Source organism: Hippoglossus stenolepis, chromosome 17, assembly GCF_022539355.2.
Source record: "Hippoglossus stenolepis isolate QCI-W04-F060 chromosome 17, HSTE1.2, whole genome shotgun sequence".
Classification (NCBI taxonomy): Eukaryota; Metazoa; Chordata; class Actinopteri; order Pleuronectiformes; family Pleuronectidae; genus Hippoglossus; species Hippoglossus stenolepis.
Window position 1 is genome coordinate 1,517,873 of NC_061499.1, and position 27,109 is coordinate 1,544,981.

The following is a 27,109-nucleotide window of genomic DNA, read 5'->3' on the forward strand; positions in this document are numbered from 1 at the left end:
ACAAATATTTTTATTTTTGTTTCGTGAAATAAATCAGTATTTTTATTTGTATTTTTTTATTATTTTATACATTTTTATTGGATCTTTAATAGATTTGTATTGTTTCCCCCCCCTCCTCCTCTTCCTCCTCCTCTTCCTCCCCCTCTTCCTCCTCCTCTTCCTCCTCCTGTCCTCCTCCTCCTCGCCCCCCCTCCCTCCTGCGGGACGCTCACGCGGCACTGGCATGGGGAAACCTGTGGGCGGAGACTGTGACCTATATTCAGCCAATGGGAGGCCGAGAGCGGCTGCGATTGACCTAGTTTGGGCCAATCACAGCGCGGCTCTGTCGCCGGTGGGCAACAGCCGGCGCGTGCAGGAGCCATGTGCAGCGTTCGATGCCGGAGACGGAGCCGCGTTCACCTCCTGTTTCACGGTATCGAACACGGTCACAGTGGTTCACACACACGTCACTGATCAGGTTCAAATATCAGAGTCAGAAACAACATGGAGGCTTTGAGAGGTGAAGTGAGACGGAGGGAAGTGACGTGTTCACAGCAGCGTCTTCCTCACGTGCAGGAGGAAGACGGAGACATCAGTGATTTCATGATTTCATGATTTCATGATTTCATGATCTCTGCTGTTGATCTGTTGTTTCTGTGCAAGTGACAGCGTGAGAGAAGAGAACATGGGCGGGGAGCGGAGCCTGAACGCAACACTCACAGCTCCCCGCTGCTATTGGCTGACACCACGAGGGGGCGTGGCGGGTGGAAGCAAACATCTGTTGCGTTCAGGTACAACGGGAGGAAACAGAATTAGAGCACAGTTAAGCACCTGAGTGAAGTTTGTGTTGATTTAATGCTTCAACACGGAGTCATCCACTAATAAGTCAAATAAAAACATGTTATTATTGTTGTACCTGTTGTGCCAACACTCACTGTGTAGTTGTCAGCAGCTCAGGACATTTTACAGGTTTATTACATATCATTAAATATCCTCACAACTGAAATTGTCTGTTTCTTTTCATTATTCCATCTTTTTACAAACTTAAATGTTGTAGTTGGACGTTTATAAAGATTTACACAAGGAGTTAGTGTGTTATAAACCATTCTTACATGTAATATATGGTTTATTAATGATAACAAGCAAAGTGTTACTAATATGCTTATATGCTAAATGCTTTTTTAAATAAATGCTGATGTTTTTGTAGTTTTTTTTGCGTAAATGCAGTTAATAGCAGTACTGCTCATTTCAAGAAGGAGACGTAATTATAAACATATAAAACCTGTATTAACTAGAATCCACTTTGCTTCAGATGCCGGGAACAAAGTTTCTCATTTGTTTATTTACTTCCGTAATTCACAGCTTCCTGGATCTTTACAGCTACTTTTAACCTTGAATGTACCGTAAGAGATTAGCTTAGCATTTAGTAGCTAGAGACAGATCCCGTTGATCCAAAGTGGCCAAAAAATAACTGTAACTGTACCGTCCACATGTGGAAGTTCCCATTTACCCACTTTACCGCGCGCCCTGAAGGCGTCACCGTGTCTGGGAGAGTAAGGGGGCGTGGTCCAAGCATGCAAACGAGCCACGCCCCCTAACTCTTGTCCCCCGTGAGCGGTGACGTCACGCGAGCGGCCCGTGTTGGTTCCAGCTGACTGGGAGAGAGAGAGGGGGGGGAGAGAGAGAGAGAGAGGGAGAGAAGAAGCTTCAGCTCCATCTCTCGGACTCTCTCACTCTTGGACAGTATTATTTTTTGGGGCTCATCTCTTTATTTCCTCCATCTTGTGTTCATCACTTCTTTTAGTTCTCATCTTTCTTTATATTTTCAGATCTTCCTCCTCTTCCTCTTCCTCCGCGCGACTCTCGGATCCTCTCACTCACTCCGCGCACGGGACGACGGACTGTTTTCATCCCCTGTTCTTTTTTTCCGTTTCCTCCTCTGGACTTTAAATCGATCAAACCACCGGAGCACCGGAGGGGAGCGCGTGCACCGCGATCCGCCGTCTGCTCTCCAGGGGGTGGGAGGTGGGGCCCGGGACTCTCTCGTGCTCCCGTGCGCGTCTGTCCTTCGTTCCGAGGAGGTGAAGTCCTGCAGAGGATGAACTAGAGTCGACATGGTGCCATTTTGGAGATAAACCTTCCTCCTCCTCTCTTCTTCATGGGACGGGCGGAGCGGCGGGACGTCAGGTGGAGATCCTGAAGCGCACTCACGCGTCACCTGCCCGCGCACCTTCTGACGGCGCGCCTGTCAATTAGCGTCCTCTAATTGGATTATTCTGATCTTGAACTCGAAGAGTCTGCAGGTCCTCCCCTCTCCCCCATCCCTCCCCCTCACCTCCCCCTCCTCCCCCACTGGAAGTTATGTCCAAGCCCCTCACTCAGCTCCTGCCGCCAGATCGACCTTCCGGGGCCACCAGCCCCCAGTGCGGGGCCAGCAACCCGGCTGGAAGTGGCCCCCCAGGCGGACAGCTGACCCCCATGACCAACCTGAAGACCCTGCTCCAGCTGCCAATCAAGAGCGACCAGAGAGGCGCCAAGGACTGCTGCGAAATGCGAGGTGAGCGTGTGCACGTGTGAGTGTGTGCGTCTGCATGTGTGTGGTGATGATGCAAAAAGCGTCTTAAAGGGGCACGAGCACAAATAGCTCAGCGCGCAGGTTAGTGCAGGGGTGGAGCTAGGGGTTTGACACTGTCAGGGCCTCAGAGGGGCCCCACAATTTACACAGGGGGTGTCCAAGTGTGCTAAGTGTTTGCTCTGGAGCTTTGAGCAAAGCCTCACACGAGGGCCCGGGGACACGAAGGCGAATATCGCAGGTCAAAGTTCAGCCAAGGTTCAACTCCACGTGAAGACGCAAGGGGATTTGACAGGAAGTGAATGTTTTCAACGCCCCCGGAAGGGACTGAAACGTCTATGTATGTATGATTGAATATATTTTGATAATTTGTGTGTTTCAAAGACACTGAGGAAATAAGCATATCTATCGTTAGCATTGCTAATACAGACATACATGTTTTATTTTATTTATAAAAGGCTGCTTATAGCACATCCTAGTTAACTATGATGTGCTATCACCCAGTGTCTCCACATGTTAGACGTTATTGTGATGATTTATAATGAAATTTACTTTAAAAATCAACACTAATGTACAATAAACTAACATCGTGCACTTTCAGTTCATTTGAAGCTCCTGCAGAAACATAACGTGGTTGTCATGGTGACCTAATGTGAAATACAGCTGTAATCAGGTATCGATTGACAAGTGTTAAATGTGACGATTAGCTTAATGTAACTAAACGATAGTTTCACACGTCGTTGTGAGAAGTGATCGTCTGTCATCGTTATTTTCCATAAACTGAAACAATCGTCAGTGGAGAATCTTCTCAACAGGAATCTCTGCAGGAGCATCAGAGGGACGTTACACAGGAGTGTGTGTGTGTGTGTGTGTGTGTGTGTGTGTGTGTGTGTGTGTGTGTGTGTGTGTGTGTGTGTGTGTGTGTGTGTGTGTGTGTGTGTGACTGAGTGGGTGGGTGTGATTGTTAAAGACTGAGGCCCTGCTTATGCCCCCCACCCCCCCACACACACACACACACACTCATTCCACACACTCCACGCTGTTTTCACTCCTCCTCCTCCTCCTCGGCTGGATTCTTACATTAGACGTTTCCGTTATTTTGCATTTGGTGTTGAAGTGAGGAAGAGGAGGAGGAGGAGGTGGAGGAAGAGGAGGAGGAGGGTGGAGGAAGAGGAGGAGGAGGAGGAAGAAGAGGAGGAGGTGGAGGAAGAGGAGGAGGAGGAGGAGGAGGTGGAGGAAGAGGAGGAGGAGGAGGAGGTGGTGAAGGACGATGCCATGACAGCAGAATCATAATCAGTCGTTTGTGTTGAATCTTATCAGCTGCTCTGTTTAAATGAAGGTTACCGAGTGGTTTCCCATGCACCAGCTGCCGTGACAAATATTAACCAGGCTCCCTCTCTCTCTCTCTCTCTCTCTCTCTCTCTCTCTCTCTCTCTCTCTCCCTCTCTCTCTCTCTCTCTCTCTCTCTCCCTCTCTCTCTCCTCTCTCTCTCTCCCTCTCCCTCTCTCTCTCCCTCTCTCTCTCTCTCTCTCTCTCCCTCTCTCTCTCTCTCTCTCTCTCTCTCTCTCTCCTCTCTCTCTCCCTCTCTCCCTCTCTCTCTCTCCCTCCCTCCCTCTCTCTCTCCCTCTCTCTCTCTCTCTCTCTCTCTCTCTCTCTCTCTCTCCCTCTCTCTCTCTCTCTCTCTCTCTCTCTCTCTCTCTCTCTCTCTCCCTCTCTCTCTCTCCCCCTCTCTCTCTCTCTCCCCTCTCCCTCCCTCCCTCTCTCTCTCTCTCTCTCTCTCTCTCTCTCTCTCTCTCTCTCTCTCTCTCTCTCTCTCTCCCTCTCTCCCTCCCTCTCTCTCTCTCTCTCTCTCTCTCTCTCTCTCTCTCCCTCTCTCTCTCTCTCTCTCTCTCTCTCTCTCTCTCTCTCTCTCTCTCTCTCCCTCTCTCTTCCTCTCCCTCTCTCTCTCTGGTCATAACTCCAGTCAGCTGCTGTCAAACACACTCCCTGCTCTTTGCTCAGCTTGTGAGGACACTGCAGTTATTCCTCCATCTTATAGTTTGATGTGCACTTTCCATTTGGACCCTTGTATGTAGTTAAAGCTCAACACATACATGCACAAACACAAGGGGGTAAACAGATATAAAGGCTCCCAGCTTTCTGGCGTCCCCTGGTGAGCGCTCGGTGCATGTCCGGTCTCCCTCTCTCTGGATGGTTCTGGTTTGTTTGCATGAGGAGGAGGTGACGGTGAGCCCGGCTGACAGGCTCCGTGGAGCCAGCATGCAGCTCGGAGGCCCCTGCTGCCCCCCCGTTGTCAGCACTCATAGCTGCCATGTTGTCCTAATGATAGGTGATGCATTCAGGGGCGTAAAGAGAAGAAGATGTCTGCGCGATGCGGTTTGGCGCCGCCGGTGGCTCTTGTTGCCGTTCCCCTCCTCCTTAGCTTTGTTCCACGCCTGCACAAACACCCACTCTCATACCCATCACATCTCTCGCTCTTTCACACATCACAGTTTTCCCTCTCTCACTCTCCTGTCTCATCAGATCGCTCCGTCTTCCACTCGGCTCCTCTGCTCATTTCCATTTTCTCAGGCTCCGTCCTCCCTCTCTTGCTCGACGCTCCTTCTCTTGTTTTTTCCGAACCCATTTTTATTTGCATTCTCCCTCTTCCCTTCCTCTTTCCTCCCTCGTCTCGGTCAGATTTGAATAGATCCTCTCTCTTCCAGTTCCAGTCTTTCTTTTCCTCTCGTCTCTCCTGTTGTCAGTTTCCAGTTTATCAGGCTTTAATGACTCGTCCACTTCAGTTCAAAGTGTCACCATCATTTTCATCAAGCTGTGTCACTTCCACTCATTCCTCCCGTCCACCCCCCCCCCTCTCTTCTTCTTTCATTTTATCCCTTGCTGCTTCTAAACAAAGGGATTTCCTCACATCTTCTCAAATCTTCTGTCATTCTTTAACTCATTTCCATTAAACCTACAACACCACTGTTGAAATACAATGTTACAAGTAAAAGTATGAATATTTTTAATGATATTATACTTAAAGTATGAAAAGTAACAGCACTAATTTAGCAGAATGGCAGATACTTGATTATAACTATTGATGCATGAACGTGTGCATCACTTAAATGTTGTAACTAACTAACTTATGATAGATTGTTATAAATTGATTATATTCAGTAAGTAACTAGTACAGTTATCAAAACGATGCTGGAGTAAAAAGTACCATAAATGCTTCTGATTTGAAAATATGAAGTAGTAGAAAATGGAAATATTCAAGTCTCTCAAGTACAAGTACCTCAAAACAGTACTTGAGTAAATTCATTTGTTTACCTTGCACCACTGGAAGAGACGTTACCGGGTTTGGTCGTCACAACAAAGATGGCCGATGTCACAGCTCCCAAAAGTGAAGCCAATTCATCTTCACAGGTGCAGTTTAGGTCATAAACTCCGCCTCCGCCATGTTAGCGTGTGCGACAGGTGACAGCTCAGGTTCACGATTCGTCGAGCACGTGTTTATAGGCGGGATTACGATATTGCAGCACAGCTCCACGAACGCTACAGACTCCTGCTCGACACAAAATGGCGGCTCCATTATCAGCAGTTACGTTCAAAGGGAGGAAGTGGAGACACGTCTTTATTTACGTTTGGTTATGTTGACAGTCGCCTGAAGCTCATTGTCCTCGTTGTGCTGCTACAATGCACTGAACATCGTCTCAACAGACCTGGCGTCAGTTCGCATCTCAAGTTTAAACTTTGATTCACTTTTCTGTTAAATAATAATTGTGTTCTTAATTAGATTATATAAATACTCACATTGTGTGCATACAGGAGCTTGTGAAGCAGGCGTATGAAGATGTGGACGATGAGAACGTGACATGGACTCTCTGCTGCATCTCCTTCCTCTGTCCTCTGGTTTCCTGCTTTAATCTCCTGTGTCTTTATGTTTTTTAATCCCTTTAAATATAAATTTCCGGCCTCTGCGTTGCCCCCCCCCGGTCTCTCCCTCTCGCTCTGTCATCCCAGCCCAGTTAAATATGCTCTTTTATTACTATTTCATTGGGTTTTATTATTCAGTGTGCCATTTATTCAATATGCACTTTTGGAGGCACAATCCCTCAGAATAATATTACCAAAGGATCAGAGAACAAAACAATGGCTCCAGCTCTTTCTTCACAGCGTTTCAATTACACTGCTGGATTTCCTCTTATTATTACTGGTGGTGGCTTATTGATGCCCTGAAGTCTGTATCTATCTTTCCATCGGACTCCCTCGCTCCCGGAGGTCAGAGTGCAGGGTCAGTCGAGTCGACTTTATCAACAGATGCCTTTTTAATGATCGCAACTAAGTGCTGTGCAGAAAGCAAAGGACACGGACGCGAGGCCGAAGCTCGAACCTCGGTCGATGTTGAACGGACCCCAGTGCTGCCGGTGGGGGGGGGGGTGGTGTTGATGGTTGTTTGTCTTTTAAAAGGATTTTCTGACGTAGCATTCACACGATCGTGAAGAAGTCGAACGAAGTGTCGTTAGTTGGGCTGGAACACCGCATAGATCTGGAGATGGGATAACGTGATCGCTTGCTTCTTGAGTTTTCTTGTTAATAGTTAAAGATCTGTTTAAAGATGTGCCGCCATCTTGTTGTTCTGATGTTGTCTGGAGTCAAAGTCTGGCGGCTACAACCATCTCTTCCACTCCGGTCCACCAGGTGGCGTTCAGTCTGTGATTTGAATCAGCTCGTTTCTCCAGAGCTAACACGGAGCGGTGCTAACTTGCCTCAGTTCAGAGTAAATCAATCACAAAACTTGTTATTTTTTAAGGTGAAATCTTTTTGTAATGTGTGTGTGGGAATTAAAGTCTGTGTTAGTTCGTGCTTCACGGAGAGTTTCATTCCAACCACGATAAATCACTGCCGCATTAGTCTGAGCACAGTTTAATTACAGTAAACTAATGAGTCCATTGTGGATGAGATTAGAGTTGTTTCTCTTCCAGTCACATCTGAAATCTGGATTGTTTCACAGCACAGAATGTGAAATATTTCCACTCTAATACTTAAAGTTTTTCTGCTTCCACATGTCAAACTGTGTAGTTTCCCTTTATCCAACCTCGACAGCTGCTATTGGTTCTTATCTTTACTTCACAATGCAAACAGAACAAGAGGGGGGAGGGACCAGAGTCGTGACCCGGCACAGCATCTGTTCGAATCCCAGTGAAATCGATGTTGAGATCAAAATGGGACAAACTTTATTTCTCCTCCTCTCCAGACAAAGACAAGCCAGTGGAGTCTGAGGAGAACTCGATGGGCGGTAACAGCGGCGGGCCCGGCGGACAGGGAGGAGTCCCGGCCTCTGGCGCCCTGCGACCCAACTCCCAGTCGGCGTTCCTGGGCCCGCTGCTGTGGGAGAGGACCCTGCCGTGCGACGGAGGCCTGTTCCAGCTGCAGTACATGGACCTGGAGGAGTTCCTGACGGAGAACGGGATGGGGATGCACAGCAACGGGCCCAGCTCCACCAGTGCCCAGATCCCCTCCCAGGTAAAACGGATGAGGACCAAACCCACGGCTTCACCAATTGTAAGGTTAAACCAGGAACAAGGTTAAAAGTAAAAGACATTTCTCCTTCTTCTAAAACAATGACATGAAAGCAAAGTGATTGTGACTCATATTTAAATGTATTTACTCATTGTTCACTCAAAAGAACAAGACGACGTTATAACCTTCATTTTCTCGGTTCCTCTCCTCCCAGAGTTCCCAATCGGCGGTGCCCAACCAGAGCTCCCAGTGCCCGCCCTCCTCTCCTCCACCCTGCTCTTCCTCCTCCTCCTCCTCCTCCATGTCCTCTTCATCCTCCTCTTCCTCGCTGGTGGGACTGGAGACCGTCAAGCCTCAGCCGCCACCGCCGCCACCGCTGCCACCACCTCAGCCGCAGCAAAGCATGATGGGAGGACCGGAATGTCTACATGGTGAGTGACTCAGAATTTGACATTTTGATTTAATTTATAGAAGGTCAACACGTGGTTCATCGGATATTTAACTTTAAGACTCATTCATGCTCGTACGTAAGAAAAAAGATCACTGCCATCAACCTTTTGAAGCGACACATCCACTAGAGGGCAGCACGGAGCCGAGAGTTTCTGATAACAACAAACACGGCGATGATGGGGGAGGTTGTGATGATGCACGTCTTAGGCACGTCGTAAACAGCGGTGCAACTTAGCAACGGCTTTTGTTCTATGGTCTTCTTGCTGAAAGAATTGGCAACACTGCCCCCCATGGTCTGTGGTGGTACTGCTCTGTTTCGTCTTTTTGTTTCGTTGAGTACGGACAGAAGGTTTCGTCTGTTTCCATATAACGTCATAAATGAGCCTTTAGGCAGGAGGAGGTTGTAAAAAGGATTAATTTTAGATCTATTTAAAATTGTTATCGTTAAAAATAAAAAGCCTTTTCAGCAGTGCCACTAAAACGCGACATCTTCTCATGAGAAGTAAAACGCTGTGATGCGCTCAGACGCACATGCAGCTGCACATACAGCAGCCTCAGTGTGATCTGGTGACAGAGACGCAGCCGCCTGACACGTTAAACCCAGTTCAGCGACTCCGTCACCACGAACCAGTGTAGGATTGTCTCCAGTTCTATCCCTGTGTGATAAATGGCTGTCAAACCTCCTCAGCTCCACCCAACAGCCTATTTTCATCTGTTATAGATTCATAATTCATTGTTTCCTCCTCCTGCTGCTTCTAACGTGAACCAGAACCTCCAGAACATCGCAAATGTTCTCTTACTCGTCTTCTTTCTCTTTATCCGACTGACGACTTCCAGTTGTGACGATTTGAAACCACAGAGCCGTTCCTCATAAAGCCGACGGTCTTTTCATCCCGTGAGCCGTCGAGTGAATTCACCGCAGCTAATTTCACGATGATTTATTGACAACAGATCACCGCATGTAATTGTAAACGCTCGGTGGTTGTGAAGACATTTACATTTACAGGGTGAGACCGTGAGTGTGTACAGTGGGACAGACAAAGACAAAAACCTTTCTGTGTGATCTGTGAAATGTTTTAAGTTTTCCTCTTTCACACTGAAGTGAAGGCAGAGCTTTGATACGACACTGGAGGACGGAGATTTACTTGAATGTAAGCATATGCGCTTTCTTTTAATCCGTCTTCCAATATGAGTCGGTATGTTTGCGTGGGAGTCCCCATGTGTTTTATTATTCTATCCGCTCGGTAACAGAATGATAAATTTGACGAGTGGAAAACCAAACTAACGAGCTGAAGATGCTAAGATGCTTTGAAGAGCTGAGGAAAGCTGCAGAAACGGAGGATTCATTTTTGTGGGTTCATCTTTTTCACCGTCTTATAATCCATTGTTAAAATATAAAAATAATGATTCTATCAGCTTTAAAACACCAGCGTGAACTCACCCAGGCACATTGTACAGCACCTCACCAAAATGTAATTGTGTAAATACATATTTTTATCTTAAGATTCTCCTTGAGTTAAAATGTTAAAATGTTTTAAATGACGACATTGCTTTTATATGTTGTCTCAGCTTCTTCAAACTGCACGGATCTTGACACACGTTGCTGCTGATATATTTAGAATCCAGCTCTTGGAGAATGTCACAACACATTCTGCAGGTTGGAATATATTTGGCTGCTGCACAGAATAAATTTGTAAAAGGTAACGACTCCTGTGGGCGCTGCTGAATTGAGAAGGTTTGTCGCTGTTTACAAAGTTCTGCTCGGTCACTTCATTGTACTTCGTGGGTTTTGTCTTTGTCGTAGCTTTCACGTGCTCGTCATGACATTTAAATACTATGGTCTGTGCAGTTTGAAGAGTTTGTTCTGAAGCTGGAGGGGAAAGAGGGAGAAAGAGAAGAAACGTCCAGCAAGTTCAGATTAAGAGAAATCTGACGTTGTGTTTGTCTGTGTTGTCTGAGTCACAAGAGACGAGATATTTCAGTGAGAGAGAAGAGCTGCAGAGTAGCTGGATGAAAAAAATAAAACACACACTCACACACATACACACACTCACACACACACAGACACACACACACACACACACACTATTGCAAAATGAGACAGAGAAAGAGATGAAAGAAAGCAGCTGAGCTCCAGCTCCTCCTGCTGAGGAGAGAATACCACTGGATACTGCTGCAAGGCTCAGGTGTGTGTGTGTGTGTCTGTGTGTGTGTTCATATCTCCCTGCATGCTTCTGTTAGTGTGAACATACACCAACGAGTGTGTGTTCGTGTGCATGCATGCCTCTACGCGTGCACGTTGGTGTGTGCACTGAACTTTGAACGTTCATATCAGAGTGTCCTCTTTGTTTCGGCATTTGCATGCAACTGTGTAGGCTTTAATGTGAACATACTTTCCTGTGTGTGTGTGTGTGTGTGTGTGTGTGTGTGTGTGTGTGTGTGTGTGTGTGTGTGTGTGTGTGTGTGTGTGTGTGTGTGTGTGTGCACGCTCTTTACTCTGAATTATAAACACGTGACTGGGTTGAGCGTGATGCATCCACCCAGAAATCCCTCAGGTCGTTGTGGAGCTGAAGTGTTACTACAGAGCTGCAGAGAGAGAGAGAGAGAGAGAGAGGAGGAGAGAGAGAGGAGAGAGAGAGAGGAGAGAGAGAGAGAGGAGAAGAGAGAGGAGAGAGAGAGAGAGAGAGAGAGAGAGAGAGAAGAGATGGAAAATAGACTGGAAGTAATAATGTGATCCACATGCACATGTTTGATTTGAAGCTCAGACGGAGGGAAACACAGGAGAAGCCGGAGCTGTGGCTTTTTGTCGACTGTTACAGCGTCGTAATTAGTCAGGACACAGACTGAGTAAAACAATAAAAATATAAAACCATGACCACACCAGCTGTTGGCTCACTGTAACTGTTACTGTAACTGTAAGTGTCCGTCACTCTGCGTCGTCCACAATCGTTTGCGTTCCTCACACAGGCAGAACCAACCTGGCGAGCTCACACGGTTGGAGCCTGAAAAACGTCCTCTGAGAATCAGCTGAGCCCGGGAGCGAGACCGAGCGCCGCTTTGAAGTCCCCCCAACCCCCTGACCATGTGAACAGCTCACAGTTTTCAGCATTACCTGATTTTCTACACAAACACGGGGACTTGAGAACAGAGCCGGCGTCGTCTCACCGACTTCGTGTCCCCACAAATCCTCAACCTGTGATAAGCACAGTGACTCCAACACTGAAAAGAGAAGTGCTCATGAACCTTTGGTCCTTCAAGGAAGAATAAAATCTAATTAGTTTCCTTTAATAACAGTAACAATAAAGAGCAGCTGCTATTTGAAATGAATGATTCAGCTGCGTAGCATATTAGCACGTTAGCATTGTGCAAGAATGTGAACCCGAGCTCGGTCAGATTCACAGCGTTGTGCGATCAGGTGTGTGAAGCCGTCGTGTCGGTGCAGCCGCACACGGTGATTAACGCTGCTTGGATCCGAGTCCGAGCGGTTAAGTGGTTTTCATGCACAGAAAACCAAGTCTGTCAATCACTGGACCGGAGCTCTGTCGTCCCACTGAACTGAAACACAACTGCATATTACCCATGATCCTCTGCTTCCTGAACCGGACGAACTGCGGCTGTAACAAATCCACCAAACTCTGTTTAGAAATCTTCATATCTTAAAGTTTCCTGCTGAATATTGGAGATAAACTCTGGTTTTTAATATCTACAGTTCAGCATTAAGCCCAGTGCATGCGTCTGCGTCGTAGCTGCGATTTCAGAACCATCGCCTGAATGAAAAACATCTCTGTGTTGAATTCGATGAATAAACTTCAGTGAGAAACTGAACCTGAAGAAAAATCCTAAATCTCAATAAGCTCCCCGATCTAATCAGTGGATCTTCAGCCTGAAGCTTATCTGTCCACCAGACTTCATGTGAATCTGCTCACTTTCTACATCCTGCTGAGGAGCGAAGGGGGACAGATCCAAACAAACAAGCTGATATACGAGAGGAAGCTGCTTCTATCCTTCTTTACATTTACAGAAACCTAAACAGGAAAAAACAAACACACAGCAGCTAAACTCAGAACTTTATTCTTAGCTTAAATTTGCCTTTACTTATTTATGTGCTCCTCTAGATTTCAGGCCTCATTATTTAAATATGTTTCATCCTGAATCGGATCCTCGGTGGGAAATGCTTTGACTTGCAGCTGGAACAACAGTGACATGAGGCTGTGGAGGTTTTTAGTTTACTTCTTGATTAAGTATTGTCCATGAATCTTACGACCCAGATTTTTATTTTATTTGATCTTTTCTGTTTTCACTGCTGCAACACATATATATTGAAACGAGCAGCCAATCCAAACACCGATTTACTGACGAGCTTTGTCCTGAGGATCGACATGCACACGTTCTCCAGCTGAAACACATTCTCCTTCTCTCCTTTTTAAAACAAAACGTCCAACGGCTTCTCCTCAAACACAAACCGAATACCAGCGTCTAGACGAGAGGAATCCCAGATAAACCCCTCGGAGAAATGAGAGGGTTTGACGTTGAGGGTTTGAATCGAACCGGCGAGTCTCTGTTTGGGGACGTGACGAGCGGATGGTCTGACTCTTTAAAAGAAGATGGAGCAGGACGACAGATGCTCCCTGAGGCGTTCGGCGATTTGACGTGCAGGGCCGGGATTAATCCTGGTGAGGGAAGGGTTAAACGAGAGTCTGACTCTGCACTCTGTCGAGAGAGAGAGAGAGAGAGGGAGGAGAGGAGAGGGAGAGGGAGGGAGGGAGGGAGGGAGGAGAGTGTTCTCTGTGCATGTTTTGAAATCTCTCTCTCTCTCTCTCACACGCTCGGGCCATGTGCGGCTGCCACCTCACGTGCCGCTGCAGAAAGTATTGGAGCGAGAGAGCCAGCATGCAAGAGAGGGAGGGGGGGGAGGGAGGAGAGAGGGGAAGGAAGGGAGGAGGGCTGGAGGAGAAAACAGAGAGAGAGGTAGGAGGAAAATGGAGGGAGGATAAGAGAGAGAGAGAGAGGGAACAGTGGAGATGACAGAGCGAATAAACACGGAGGCCGAAGCCAAAACGAAAAGAGAAAAAGATTCGGGGAGAATCCACGGAGAGAATCTTTGAACTGAAACTTTAAACTGATCTTTACGGAACAGGATAAATATTTACAGTCTCAACATGAATAAATATGTCGCCCCCCCCCCCGACCGACCGCACGCCACCACGGTCCAGAACCGGAGCTGATCCGATTGGACCTTGTCGGCTGTGCGGCGTCAGTTGTCAGCACCTTCCGTAAATCGCTTTACGACCCGTAACCCAAGGAGAGGAATGTTAGCTCCTCACTAACTAAGCTGCTCCAGCTGATGCCAACGACTTATTCTGCGTTTGGTTTGTTTGTGTCGTCTGATGCTGTTGACTGTAAATAAAGATGGCCGACGCGTCTCCACTTCTTCCCCGCAGCTCAAAAATGAAGCTGAAGTATCTCGGACGCGGGCGCCGCCATCTTGCGCTTTTGACGTCATGTCACCTGATCGGCGCGACATCAAAGTCCCTCTGATACACGCGCTCGACCAATCAGGAGTCAGTCTCAGCTGTCAATCATGAGGTCACCGCCCCCTTTTTTATTAAAACTATATGCATCCGAAACATGGAACGCTTGGTTTGGTCCATGTCCCATGTGTTAACGTGGTGGAGGAGGGGTTTATGACCTATACTGCAGCCAGCCACCAGGGGGGTTTGGAGTAAATTATATCTATGAACGGATGAAGTTTGGTGCAGATGTGAATAATGATCCAGATGTGAAGTCAACAGAAAGTGATGCAGCTTCGGTGGATGTGTGCGTTCTCCATTTTAGTTTTTATTACACTGGATAATATTTGTGTGTCACCGTGGATCTGAAGCGTTCACGTGACAATCTCCTCGTCTGCTTTTTATTTTTTTACATGTCTCGTCATGTGTCCAGGATCTGAAGTGAGCGACGGCAGAGTGTGAGCAGTGATTTAGAAAGATTAGAGAGAGGGAGGGAGAGAGAGAGGGAGGGAGGGAGGAAGGAGAGAGAGAGAGAGAGAGAGGGAGGGAGGGAGAGAGAGAGGGAGAGAGGGGAGGGAGGGGAGAGAGAGAGAGCGAGGGGGGAGGTCACTACGATCTCCGGTGACATAACTCAGTGTGTTGACATAAGGAGCAGGACTCCTGGGGTGTGTCACCTGGTCTGAATTGTTCCTGTTTGTGTGTGTGTGTGTGTGTGTGTGTGTGTGTGTGTGTGTGTGTGTGTGTGTGTGTGTGTGTGTGTGTGTGTGTGTGGACTGGTGTTCTCTCGTGAAGCTGCACGTGCCTGACAGCTTGTTTGTTTGTGTGTGTGTGTGTGCTCAGTGTAAATGAACATTTCAACAAATTAGATTAAAGTCTGGATATAATTATATGTATTTATAAAAATGGCTGGAATTAAAACAGCTTGAGGTTATTTTTATTAAACACATTTGATTTTTTTATTCTTTTTATTTATTTTGTGACTATTTTCTTTTTCCTTGATGATGAAAATCTGTAGTTAAACAAAAAAATGAAAATCTACAAACAATAAGTAGTGAAAAAACCCTCTAATTAAAAAACCCTGGTGTAATCATGTGTGTTAGAACTTCTGTGTTCATGTACAAATGAGTCAGGACGTAAACAACCTGAGACAACGACTCACAGACTGAACACTGAGCTGTTCTCTGGTTTAATCCTCAACAAGGCTTTGGTTTTTAAAAGCTTATTATGTTTTTAATCGTGTAAAATATGAATCTGAACATGTTGGAATAACAAGAACAAAGTTTCCTTTCCCGGACTTAAGTAAATGTCCTTAGGAAAACTTTCTGACGGCACTTAAGTGTTTTAATCATAAAGAAAATAAACCTAGGAATCAATAATAGAGTGAATTGATACAGAGGCAGGAGTTAGACGTGTCGGCAGAGCTGGAGGAGGAGCAGGAGGAGCAGGAGGAGCAGGAGGAGCAGGGAGGAGTCGTCTCAGTGTTTATGTTTCAGGGAGGGAGTCGGCTTTATGTAACTCACTTCCTATATCACATCACATGTTGTGTTTCCAGCTCATGTGTTTTTCGTCTCACAGGAAACTGAAGGTAGAACTACTCATACTATAGTATTATTAGTATTATTATTGTTATAGTATTACTACGGGTTGTACTGTAACCGAGACACTGCTGCTTCTGATTGAACTGCTTTAGTACCTATGTACTATTATCATTAGTACTACTGTTAGTACTACAGGTACATATACATATACACATACACATGTACCTGTACACATTCATATACACTGAGGAGGAGAAGAAGTGGAGTAAAGCTGCTTAAAAAATACACAATAATCTCCTCAGCTACAGTTGTAGTAATAAATGTTAATTGTTACTCTCTTGTACAATTAGCATAATTACTGTGCTGCTGCTAATTGTGTTGTTTCCTTTTTACTACATAAGAAAGTAGTGAAGCAGGAAAAGGTTTGAACAGATTCAAAGGGAAGCTCCTGCTTCAATAGAGCAGAGGATGAGGATGATGATGAAGATGATGATGATGAGGGTTTATATCCTGCAGTCACATCTGTATTCCACCTTCTTTGCCTACGTACACTTCACTTTTAGTTTCCTACATTTCCCAAAATGCCTTTTCCGCGACCCCCCAGGGGGCGGCGGTGAGTTTGTTTCTTCACTCGGCTGCTGGTTTTGATGTGTAGGTGGATCAAGTGAAAGCACAGCGAGCGATTAGTCAAGAGGAAGAGTTGCTCACCTGACTCTCAAACCTCAGCTCGTCTATTTTCTGCCTCCGTGGGCGACTCTGCCCACGACGGCCGATTCCTGCCGCATGATTCCAGAGCACCGGAGCAAAATGGCGGCCGGAGAGAGTGAAGTTTGAGAGGAAGAACTTTTCAAAAGTACGACGCATCATCCGAATTCATCAGGGTGCTTGTGTTGTCTCCAGCCGGGGATCGACGCCTCGCATCCCGGGGGGGGAATCCTCCGAACCAGCAGCTTTAAAACGAAGGATATCGAGCAGGATTTCTTCTCTTGAGAAGAACGTGAAGGAAGAAACGAGGCTGTGAAGCGTTTAGTTCTCGAGTTTCACCAGACGAGACCTTCAAAGACCTTGAGAGGTCGTTAGCGTGTCGAACAGAGATGTGAGGGTTTCAGCATGAAAAGTGTCCTTGTTAATGAGTCCAGATGAATCTCTGGAAACGTTTCTTATAATTTATTAAAAATCAGCTGTTAATTACGACACCATTAGTTTCTACTTGGATAAAGACACAGATTTATTGTTTCAATCAGTGTTCCAACATGTTTTTTACGTCACTTTCTCCATCTCTCTTGGTTAAAGTCAAACTGTCCACGTCTTTCTCAGAACAATCCCTGGATTTTACGTTTGAATACCAGATAATATTCAGGAAATCAGGAGGAAAGTCTCCAGGAAATGAGATGGAAACTGCAGCAGCAAGGAAACAAGGCATCACCTGGAGAAGATCTGGTTAAATATGAGTTACTGAGTATCTCAGTAGAATAGTTGACAAGGACAGAGGAGGAGGAAGAGGAGGAGGAGGAGGAGGAGAGAGTGACGGGCGGAAAGAGAAAAACACATAATCTCGGCTAAATTAATGAAAGCACGGAGAGAATCGGAGAGTCGGCGGCTGCTTCCTCCAAATGGCTCCCGCTCGCAGACAGGAAATGAAGCCAGGCGAAGCCGCAGCCTGGCGAGTGTTTACCCAGCAGCAGCAGGAGCCGTGTTCTTGAATCAGTTTCAACTTTCTGCCCAAAATGGTCGTTATTAGGACGGAGCTTTGGGCAGACTTATCCAGGATCAGCTCCGTCCAGCTGCCAGAGAGCGAGATCAAGCCGGCAGCCGCTGATCTGATGGAGTCGCTGCCTCCAACAGATGGAGCAGAGGTGGTGGACACGGATAAAGAGGGGGGGGGGGGATAGATGTAAGGCTGCAACTCAAACTATTACATTTATTACATAGTTCGTTAAGTTTAAAAGATTTTTCAATTATCAGTTTGATCTGTAAAAGTTCAAGAAGCTGTGAAGATGCAGAGTGTCGACCTGAGTCGAGTCTGGAAGTGAGACAAGGTTAAACCGGTTTTACGTGGATCCTTCATTTAAAAAACAGGATCTTATTTCCACGTCCAGCAGTCGGAGCTTTCCTCTGTTCGCCCTCTTTTAGCTCCAGTTTTGTTCTCCACCAGCTACAGAGGAAAATACCTGAGCTGCTGAACGCTTGATCACGTTCTGCTGATTGTTTCCAGGGAAGAAAGGAATCATGGGAGTTTTTGAAATCTTTAGGCTTTACGTGTCGGGGGTTATAACTTCTGAAATTAGGGCATATTTTATATTATTACAACCGTTTGTTGTCATATTGTTGTTCATGTTCTGTTTTTAGTCCAGCCTCCATTTACAGGAAGAGTTCAAGTAGCTGGCAAAGTAATTACTTGACTTTACTTTCAACACTCTTTAAAACCACCTAACCATTCACTCCATGTTTAAATACTATCGTGGGGGGGTGTAAAGTACAGTAGAACTATATATTTGTTTGCATTATATGTCTTTTTGGTGGTTAGTCGTAACAATATATTAATAGTTTGTCTGGTATTTATGTGAAATGCAAGTTGTGTTGCAGCAGAACTGAGTTCAGAGCTGCGCCAGGAAGCCGAAGCCTCTGACAAAAGAAAACAGATTCTCATCGGGTTTGGTTTCTTCTGCCAAACTGTGCAGGCCGACAGGTCCTGAAGCCTCCGCTCGGCAAACAGGCTTCTGCATCCGCGTCCACGTGACTTCTGTTTACACGTCGTCCTGCGATTGCAGCTTGGAACAGAGCAGGGTGATGCCTTCAAGTCCCCACTGTAAATCCAAACCTCCACAGCTACCTTCTGTTGGTGGAGACAGTATTTGTCTAACTGTAAAGTGTCTCGACTCGTGCGTGGACATGGTGTGAAAGTCAAGGTTTTCACGAGCAGATCAACTTCCCTAAAGTCCAACGATTGGATGCAAACACAGTCGTAAAAGAAGATTTGGTCGGTTCAGCATCAGAAACCACGATTCACAGAGTCTCTGAACCCGCTCCTGCTCCCTCTGGAGGTTTTTCTGAGTGTCGGCTTGATTCCTCAGAGTCGCCTGGGTTGTGGTATTGTGGTTGACGTGCGTAATAAAATGATTGACAGCTCGCAGCGGCGGTCAGGCAGCGAATCAGCGTCAGTCGTGTTGCTCTGACACGCTCGGGTTCACAAAACGCTCCGGATGCACAAAGATACAAAAACAACGAGATGAAACAAAATGCACCGGGGGGGTTTTCCTCAGATCTAAAGAAAATCTATCGTTTTGGGTATTTTAATAAAAAGTAAACTAACGAGTCCAGTTACTCAGTGTAAACATCTCTTTTCTGTTTAACTACACTCAAGTACGTGACGTCTTTCCACAACCGTTCCCCTCGATGCTGGTCACCAGCTCTGCAGTTATTTATAATCTGCGCTGCCACGATGGAAGAGCCGAGGCCGGTTCTGGTTAATTGCTCAGCGAACATTTCGATCCCAAAGGGAAAAGGTTTGGGAAAAATCAAGTGGCTCAAAAATGGCTGTGAAACGTCTCATGACCAGTGGGTTTGGAGATATGAAAATAGAGACTCTATTCTCGGCCCTGGTGTGTGTGTTGTGTGTGTGTGTGTGTGTGTGTTGCATTCACAAAAGCAGAGATAATGCAGAATAGCTGCAGGGGAAAAGCATCGTGGAGGAGTTGAATGTTTTATCAGCATCACTTCAGCTTTCTAACATCCTGGACGTTGTTTTATTAGATTTCTCTCGTTTAAATAGATTTGTCATCGAGTGTAGAAACTGATTTCTGATTGGATCCCTTTGATTTAATGTTTGTCGTTTCATTCGTTGAGTCAAACCAGCAGATTTTCTCCCTGTCCGCTCCACGAAGGGTTAAAGAAAAATCCTGCTCGCTCTGCTTGTTGAACATCCAGCGTTGAAGTGAACCCGCTGCCCCCCCGAGCCTCTCTGGCTTCACACTGACACTCTGTGGTGAATCTGCATCACTGCAGTGACTCTGGGAAACATCCTGCTCCGATGCTCTGTGTGTTGTGCACAGTCGAGTTCCAGGGGAGACGTGTCCGCTCGTCTTTAAACACACGAGCTGCAACCGATGAAGGATGTTTGGATGTGATGGAGAAAGAGAAACAAACATCCGGGTTTTCCTCCTTCGACCCCGTGTTCGAGTTCAATTTGAACATTTTGTCCAGTGTCTATAGGGTAATCCTCTTCTGGTCGAGAGAGGGAGAGAGAGAGAGAGAGGGGGAGAGAGAGAGAGAACATGTGACTGCAGCCAGAGGCCTGGAGACGTGAAGTAGTGCGACGCCCCTCTGGTTCTCTGAGGTTTTGACCTTTGTGGGATTTTTAAACATTCACAAATCTAATGTAAATCAGATCCTCTTCATCGCCCTTCGTCCTTTGGGGGTTGGAGCCGATCCCAGCCGACATGAGCCGAGAGGCGGTCGCCCCCCCATCACTGCTCTACATGCAAATCAACACATACCGTCATGTGTGTCAGTTGAGACCAAATGATGTTGTTGTGACCCAGTCTGAGTTTACAGATGTGTCTGATGACTCTGCGTGTGTGTGTGTGTGTGTGTGTGTGTGTGTGTGTGTGTGTGTGTGTGTGTGTGTGTGTGTGTGTGTGTCGACATGAGAGAGAGAGCTGTATGACCTTTACTGCAGCCGGCCACCAGGAGGCGATCCAGATGTGTTGGCTTCACTTTTGTCAGTGGAACCAAATTTCCATTTTGTGTGTTTCTTTTAGGGCAGCACACACGTAGGGAGGATCCATGTCCCATGTGCTAATATGGAGGAGAAAGAAAATGTAATTGAATATTTCACAGCTCCCCCTGGTGGTCTTTAGACGTGGTTACAGTCCACGTTCCTGCTGCATCAGGCGGCGTCCAGAGTCAGATGAGATCAAATCTCCGTCGGGGATTGTGTCTCGTCATTAATCTGGTCCGGCCGCTGCTCTGGGACACGTGAGCGTCCAGATGGGATCTAATCTCAGATGATGATGATGATTGGACGGTGAAACCAGTGGTGAAGCCAGTCCTGCTCGTTCTGATTCAACACAATGTTACTGCTTCTGCACAGATAATTAACCAGCGTCCACCTTCTGTGTATCCTCTTCATTAACGTGTGATTTCATGGCTTGATTATTATTATTAAAGGTTAATATAAGTGTAATATTAGTAGTAAAGTGGAGGAATGTCACTCCTCCACTTCAGCTCTCAGTGTTCTTGTCCTGTACCTGTGTGTCTGAGGCGCTGGTTGCTGGTTAGACATTGAACGAAGCTGTAGATACCCGAGCCCGTCAGGTCCAGATGGGTCAGGGTCGGGTTTGTCGGATACGGGTCCGGTTCAAGTCGTTTTCTCTCGGGCTCAAACAAGTTCAGTCAGATTAATTTATAGAAAAGTTGAAAATGCTGAAGATCTGTATCCTAATATCTACGAACTCTTTCCTCCTCCCAGGTGGTCAGTCGGTGCCTCAGGACCAGTCTCCCACCTCTACCTGTCCTCCGGGGCCCCCCGGGCCTCCGACGGCGGCCAACGGCAGCAACAGTGACATCATGGTGAACTTTGACCCCGACCCAGCGGACCTGGCTCTGTCCAGCGTGCCGGGCCAGGAGGCGTTTGACCCGCGGCGGCACCGCTTCAGCGACGAGGAGCTGAAACCTCAGCCGATGATCAAGAAGGCTCGAAAGATGCTGGTCCCCAATGAGCAGAAGGTACAACATCAAGTCTCAGCTTCCTGGTCTGACCACGTTTAGGTGGTTGATCTTATAAACATCTGAAAAGGCTAAAAATTATGTGTGATGTTTTATAGACACATGATTTTTGTGGCTAATGAGCAGAGTCTCCTCATTCACTTAATAGTTTAAGAACTTTTCCTGTTCTGTGCCTCGTTTGTTTTAAAGTTTCCTGACACTGGAACACCTTCATCTGCAGTTTGTAGGAGTTTTAGTCTTAAATATATATGATCAAATCATTTTTGATGAATTCATTTCAACCTGTTTCCGGTAAAAGTCAAATTAATTATCATATTTTATGAATCAAATATCAAACTCTCATTTTTGATGATTCCACTGCAGCAGCTGTATAATTCTTTCTTGTGAGATTAGACGTTTGTCTCCAGACAGAAATTAATTGAAAAGAAAACGAGTTAACTATGAAACAAGGATTTTAAAGGTGCAGTGAGTTTCACCTCGGCCCCTTTATAACGGTTTCAAAAGATAAATACCTCAGAAGAATTCACCTGAAGAGCCGGAGCTGTGTTGTGATAAAGGAGGCGGCGCTTTGACAGCTCCGGTATTAATGTGGAAAAAACCAAAGCAGCGTGACGCTCACTATCATCGCTTCCTCCTGACGAGGGTCCTGAATTATTTTGTCGTCAGCTCGTAGCACAACAAGAGGAGCTGTGATCAATGGCTCGGGGTTTTATAGCTTCGTGCGAAGCAGCTGCTGCAGCTCCGGAGGCGTCGGGAATTTATGGAGAGACGAAGGCGCTCACCTTCAGTCGTTGCCGCTTTAGCAAATGATTCGTACACAGGTTTGGATAAATGATCCGTGAAGCTCGGGTTCTCAGCAGCGCATCGTAAACGAGGAGTCAGGAAAGTCTGGCTAATCATTTTAAATTAAGAAGGAGAATGACATTTTTACATAAATTCAAATAAACGTGTTGACAGCTTTAAATAAATTATTTAGAAAGATCATTAAAGCAACATTTCCGTTTATCTTGAGGATTAAATCCGGAGGTAACTTTTTTTAATAATTAACTGCCAGCTGCAAATGTAAATCCTCTATTTAGCTGCATTTTGGTGAAGGTGTAACAGTACGTTTCCACTGCAGGAACTTTGTGCTTTTCAAACAAAGGGACCAGAGGGTTAGGGTTAGCCTAACCCTAAACTACGTGTGAACTGAACCTGTTTTACCCCAAAACGTCCGGATCGAGGACGTGTCTACGCAACAGCTCGCAAAATCTGTTTCCGTTATTTATGTTGAGCTTTTCAGTTGTTTTGAATTCGCTCTGTTGCTGCCACGGCTTCTTAATGATCCAATATCTTTTAACACGTCGTAGAGCATCCATAAAGTTTTTACCATCCTCAGAAGCCGTCACTTGTTGATACATCAGCAGAATAATTCCCCCCCCCCTGGTCTTTTCATCTGTGGTGGAAACGCAGGAGAAAAAGAATCTGCAGGAATCTTTTAGCTCCTTGAAAAAAGTTCCTGGTGATAAAACCTCCAGGAGCTTTTTCCTCGGCCAGTGAACTGTCACGGTTTCTGTTGTTGTGATTATTCAGCCTCTGCTCTCTTTCCTTCTGCCCTTCCTCCTTTCCTCCCCTCCTTTCCCTCTCTTCACACAACTCACCCTCCTCATCCCACTCTCTCTCGCTCTCTCTCTATTATCTCTCTTTTCCCCCCCATCTTCCTCCCCACATACCCCAACATACCTCACCGGCGCTGATGGCAGGATGAGAAGTACTGGAACCGGCGTGTGAAGAACAACGAGGCGGCGAAGCGCTCGAGGGACGCCCGGCGGCTGAAGGAGAACCAGATCTCGGTGCGGGCGGCCTTCCTGGAGCGGGAGAACTCCGCCCTTCGCCAGGAGGTGGCCGACATGAGGAAAGAGCTGGGCCGCTGCAGGAACATCATCAACAAGTACGAGAACCGGCACGGAGACTTGTGAGGCGGAGGAAGAGGAAGAAGGAGGAAGAGGCGGGGTGGGGAGGAGGAGACCGCAGAAGGGTACAAGGCAACCCAACAACAGCAGCACTTTAGTTGAAGTGGCGAGGGGGGAAGCCGGCGTAGATCTGCAGTAAGCGCTGCGCGACACCGGGCGCAAACACAAACGTGTGTTTTCGTGTGTCCGCTGTGCTTCAGGATGTCACGACAGGAACGCACAGCGACGCCATTTTGTCCTCCCATAGTTTGACTCTTTGTTCGATGCCGCTTCGCTGACTCCACACGACGCACTGTATCGCCACCTTGTGTCACCTCGGCAGCTTTCCGCCACCCTCGGTGCTTACGCCCGGTGTCGCACCACGTCTTTGCAGGTAGTGCGTCCTCGTGCCGCTCCAGCCAGTTCAAACAGGGTGTTGAATTCACATTATGCCAGTGAAATCTCACTTTCTAAGCTCAAGGCATGGACACAAGCCAGGAGAGGTCAGATGTGTAATTTTTTTCTATAAATAGAACAAAAATAAAACATGTATATTTTTGAACTGGGTAGGAAGGCAAGACTAGTCCAGCAAAGTGGGGGAGGAGGAGGAGGAGGTGCAGGGTTTTCGTCCATAACGCAAAGAGATTTTGACATAGGATTATTGTATATTTTTCTATTAGCAGAGATAGTCCGGAGGAGGATTTTGGAGATAATCTTTTGTATATTTTATATATGGGGCGGGGAGGGGCTGTTAGCTGGACAGTCGCGGGGCCACACAAAGCTTTTCCTCCCAGCTGTTTTATCGCTAAACAACAAAAAAAAAAATCTATTTTCAATTTCACGGAGCAGGTCAGTCGGAGGCGGAGGCATCACAGAGAATGTATCATGGTTGAATCAGGTATTTCACACGGTGTGACGACCAGGCGAGGTTTCTTAGTAACGATTGTTTTCGGCGTCGGGCGTTGGAAGGAAGGCAGTGAAACAAAAATTGTATAGTTTTGAGAAATTTTTGTGTTGGTTTGTTTTCTTTGTGGGCTCGTTCGAGCACTTGATTTGTCGAACTTCTATTTGATTCCGTGTCTGATTTTGAAATAATCACAGGGCTTTTATTTTTTGAGGATGCAGGAGGAAAGAGAGAGAGAAAAAAAACAGGAAGTAATAATCCAGCGGAATAATGTGAGCAGGTGTGTGGTTTGCTTTTCGTCATGTGAACGTGTCGGTGCTCACACACACACACACACTCGGAAACACAAACTGTTCATAGTAACACAACAGGGCTGCGGCCTTTCTCTCTCTATTTACTCCTCAGTTTGTCCAGGAGGTGCAGAAATGAAATGCCAACTGGTTTCGTGTTGATTTGCCCAGATTGAACAGTGACTGAAACGTTCAGCATGCAGACACACAACAGACACACACATGCACAGTCCTCACCCTGGATTTAACCCTTATCGTTGTTGTTGATGTTGTTAATGGACTTTTATGGTGCTGATCTGATCTGATCCTTCACCTGACACACACACACACACACAAACACACACTATGACAAGAATCATAAGCGCACACATGCAGACACACACAATAAGACACTACTCAAACACAGTACTGAACTGCCTATACCCTTTCTTTGTCTTTTATTCCTTCTTTTTGTTTATTTTTCTTTCTTTTGTTGCATATTGTATTGATAAATCGTATATAGATTTACACACAAACACTTGTCTATACCTCTCCTTCAAACTTTACCCAATGAGAAACAAGAAATGCACCCTACTGCTACTGTACCATACAACTGTACTATTGAATATTAAACTATTCTCTCACTAGATATATATGTGTATATGATATATGCTTGAATTATGTGATTATAGTTGTAATATACATAATTGAATATATTACAGAAAAAAAACTTTGGAATCATTCTGTCAGTTTCTTCTCAGGTGTTTTTGTCTGAGGTATTAAATACACATTAAAAAAAAAAAACATGCAAAAAATGTCTTTGATTTGATCGCAGGATTTGTGTTGTTTTATTTTGGCGGGATGGCGGGATGGCGGGGTGGGGGGGGTATTCTTTTTATCTTTCCTGTTGCCAAGCGTTTCAAATCTGTTGGATTTTATTATTCTTAACGTAGAACTTAACCAGTTTGCTAAGCCCCACCCCCTTGGCAACTGTTGCTATGCCTGTCAAACTGAACCTTCTAGAACTTACTGCGTATGTTGCTATGGTAACAGTGACAGTTATCCAGGATACCGTGACATGAACTCCCTCAGTCATAATCAGGCTAAAGCTAAAAACACTGGGGCTAAAGCTAGGTTACCAAAAGTCTAACGGTGTCTCCGGGGCTTTATTTAACGTGAACTGTCCCCCGACACAATAACAGAGATAGCTAATCATATTTCTGCCTCACATTGATAAGCAAGAAAACGTTATCGTAGCTGATCCATTCCTTACACCTTCATTTCTGAGCGTCGCTCTTCCTTCAGCACGTTTAGAAATCCAAAGGCTCCATCGGTGAGCTGTGATTGGACAGTTGCTGTTTTGGGGGGAGGGGTTTGGTGAACGGTTGAGACTTTTGTTTGGAGACGGAAGCTGAAGTTGAAAGTTCTTTGACACAAGTTGTTGTTTTTTTCTTTTCAGCCGTTTTCGTGAAGCAGCTTCGAATTTTATTCTCTCGTAAATCTCCCTTTTTGGGGGAATGTGTTTAAACCTGACACTCGGACTTTTGAATTCACGTCCCCCCCCGGGAAGAAAAAGTCTCCGAGCTTCTCGCGTCTCCGTCCGTTGGTGGAGGACGGACGCCGTCGTTCTGTCTTTGTGATATCTGAGATTTTGGGATTTCCTCACAGACGTTTCAGAAACTTTTTTGACAGTGCTATTTTTCTATGTGACTGTGATGTTGAACGTGGTACTACCTTCTTTTCTGGCGGGCGTTTGATGCCCACTCCTCACACGCTGACACTTTTGCTGCTGTACGATAAAAAAAAAAACGGCTTTGCGGGTAAACCAGGACAACAATAATAACGACGATAACAATCATGTACGCAGCCTTTTTACTTCTCCTTCTACTTTGTGGATTCTCAGCTAACTTCTCTTTGTTGTGACTGTTATGAACTACAAGTCCCATGGGCGCAACACCCCCCCCCCGACTCCTCACCCGTATTGTGCTGCCCACAGGGATCATGGGATATGTGGTCTTTTCCCTCCAAACATCAATAAAGGCTTCTCCTCACTCACAGGCCGTTCTTCTGGTGTCTTGCTGTGTGATCTGAAGGTGTCAACAAACCAGGCATGAGACAGGAAACATGTATAAAGAGTCAGGTGTGTAAAGAAAATACTGATCCATCCATTATCCATACTGCTTCTCCTCTGAAGGTCACCTGCAGGTCTTCCACAGAAGGAACCTGACGTCACTTTCAAACCCAGAAAATATAAAAATACAACACAAATCCAGAATGTAGATGAAATAACGTGTCAGCTTCTCACAGGGAGTTTTGAGTTTGTGGGTGAAGGTCAGAGAAGTCGGGGAAGTGTTGAAAGACGAGCTGAAGCTTTGTTGCTTTTGCTCTTTTAAACGGTAAATTGTTGGTCGATAAGAAAAATATCCTGATCTTGATTGATATCTGGGTTTATTACTGTGATGTGTTCATTGCTTGCTTGTCCCTCGTCACACTGGTGACCTCTGACCTGAACCCAACCACAAACCCCTGATCTTAAGTATAATTCAGGTTTTTAACTTTTCTCTCAAGGAGTCTGCGAATCGTTAGCCTCTGAACATATTTCAGTTTAATGGTGACGGATAAACATTTATTGATACACATATAGAAAAAACCCTGTGTAAAGTGTCTTGTAGCGTTGTTAAAATGTTATATTATTATTATAATTATTGTTATTGGTGTTATGAA

At 46.0% G+C, this 27,109-nt stretch overlaps 1 protein-coding gene across 2 annotated transcripts; it reads left to right on the plus strand.

The window, feature by feature from the left end:
* The first annotated feature begins 1,600 nt into the window (after nucleotides 1-1,600).
* On the plus strand, nucleotides 1,601-25,219 carry dbpa (D site albumin promoter binding protein a). 2 transcript variants are annotated; one of them, XM_047344138.1, is made up of 5 exons: nucleotides 1,601-2,536; nucleotides 7,791-8,098; nucleotides 8,271-8,487; nucleotides 21,025-21,281; nucleotides 23,024-25,219. In XM_047344138.1, the coding sequence occupies exons 1-5, from the start codon at nucleotides 2,341-2,343 to the stop codon at nucleotides 23,237-23,239; spliced, it is 1,194 nt and encodes a 397-aa protein (XP_047200094.1). In that variant the 5' UTR covers nucleotides 1,601-2,340; the 3' UTR covers nucleotides 23,240-25,219. The 2 variants fall into 2 exon arrangements, with proteins under 2 accessions (XP_047200094.1, XP_047200095.1); XM_047344139.1 differs by having other exon boundaries at nucleotides 7,791-8,059.
* Nucleotides 25,220-27,109: the final 1,890 nt, after the last annotated feature.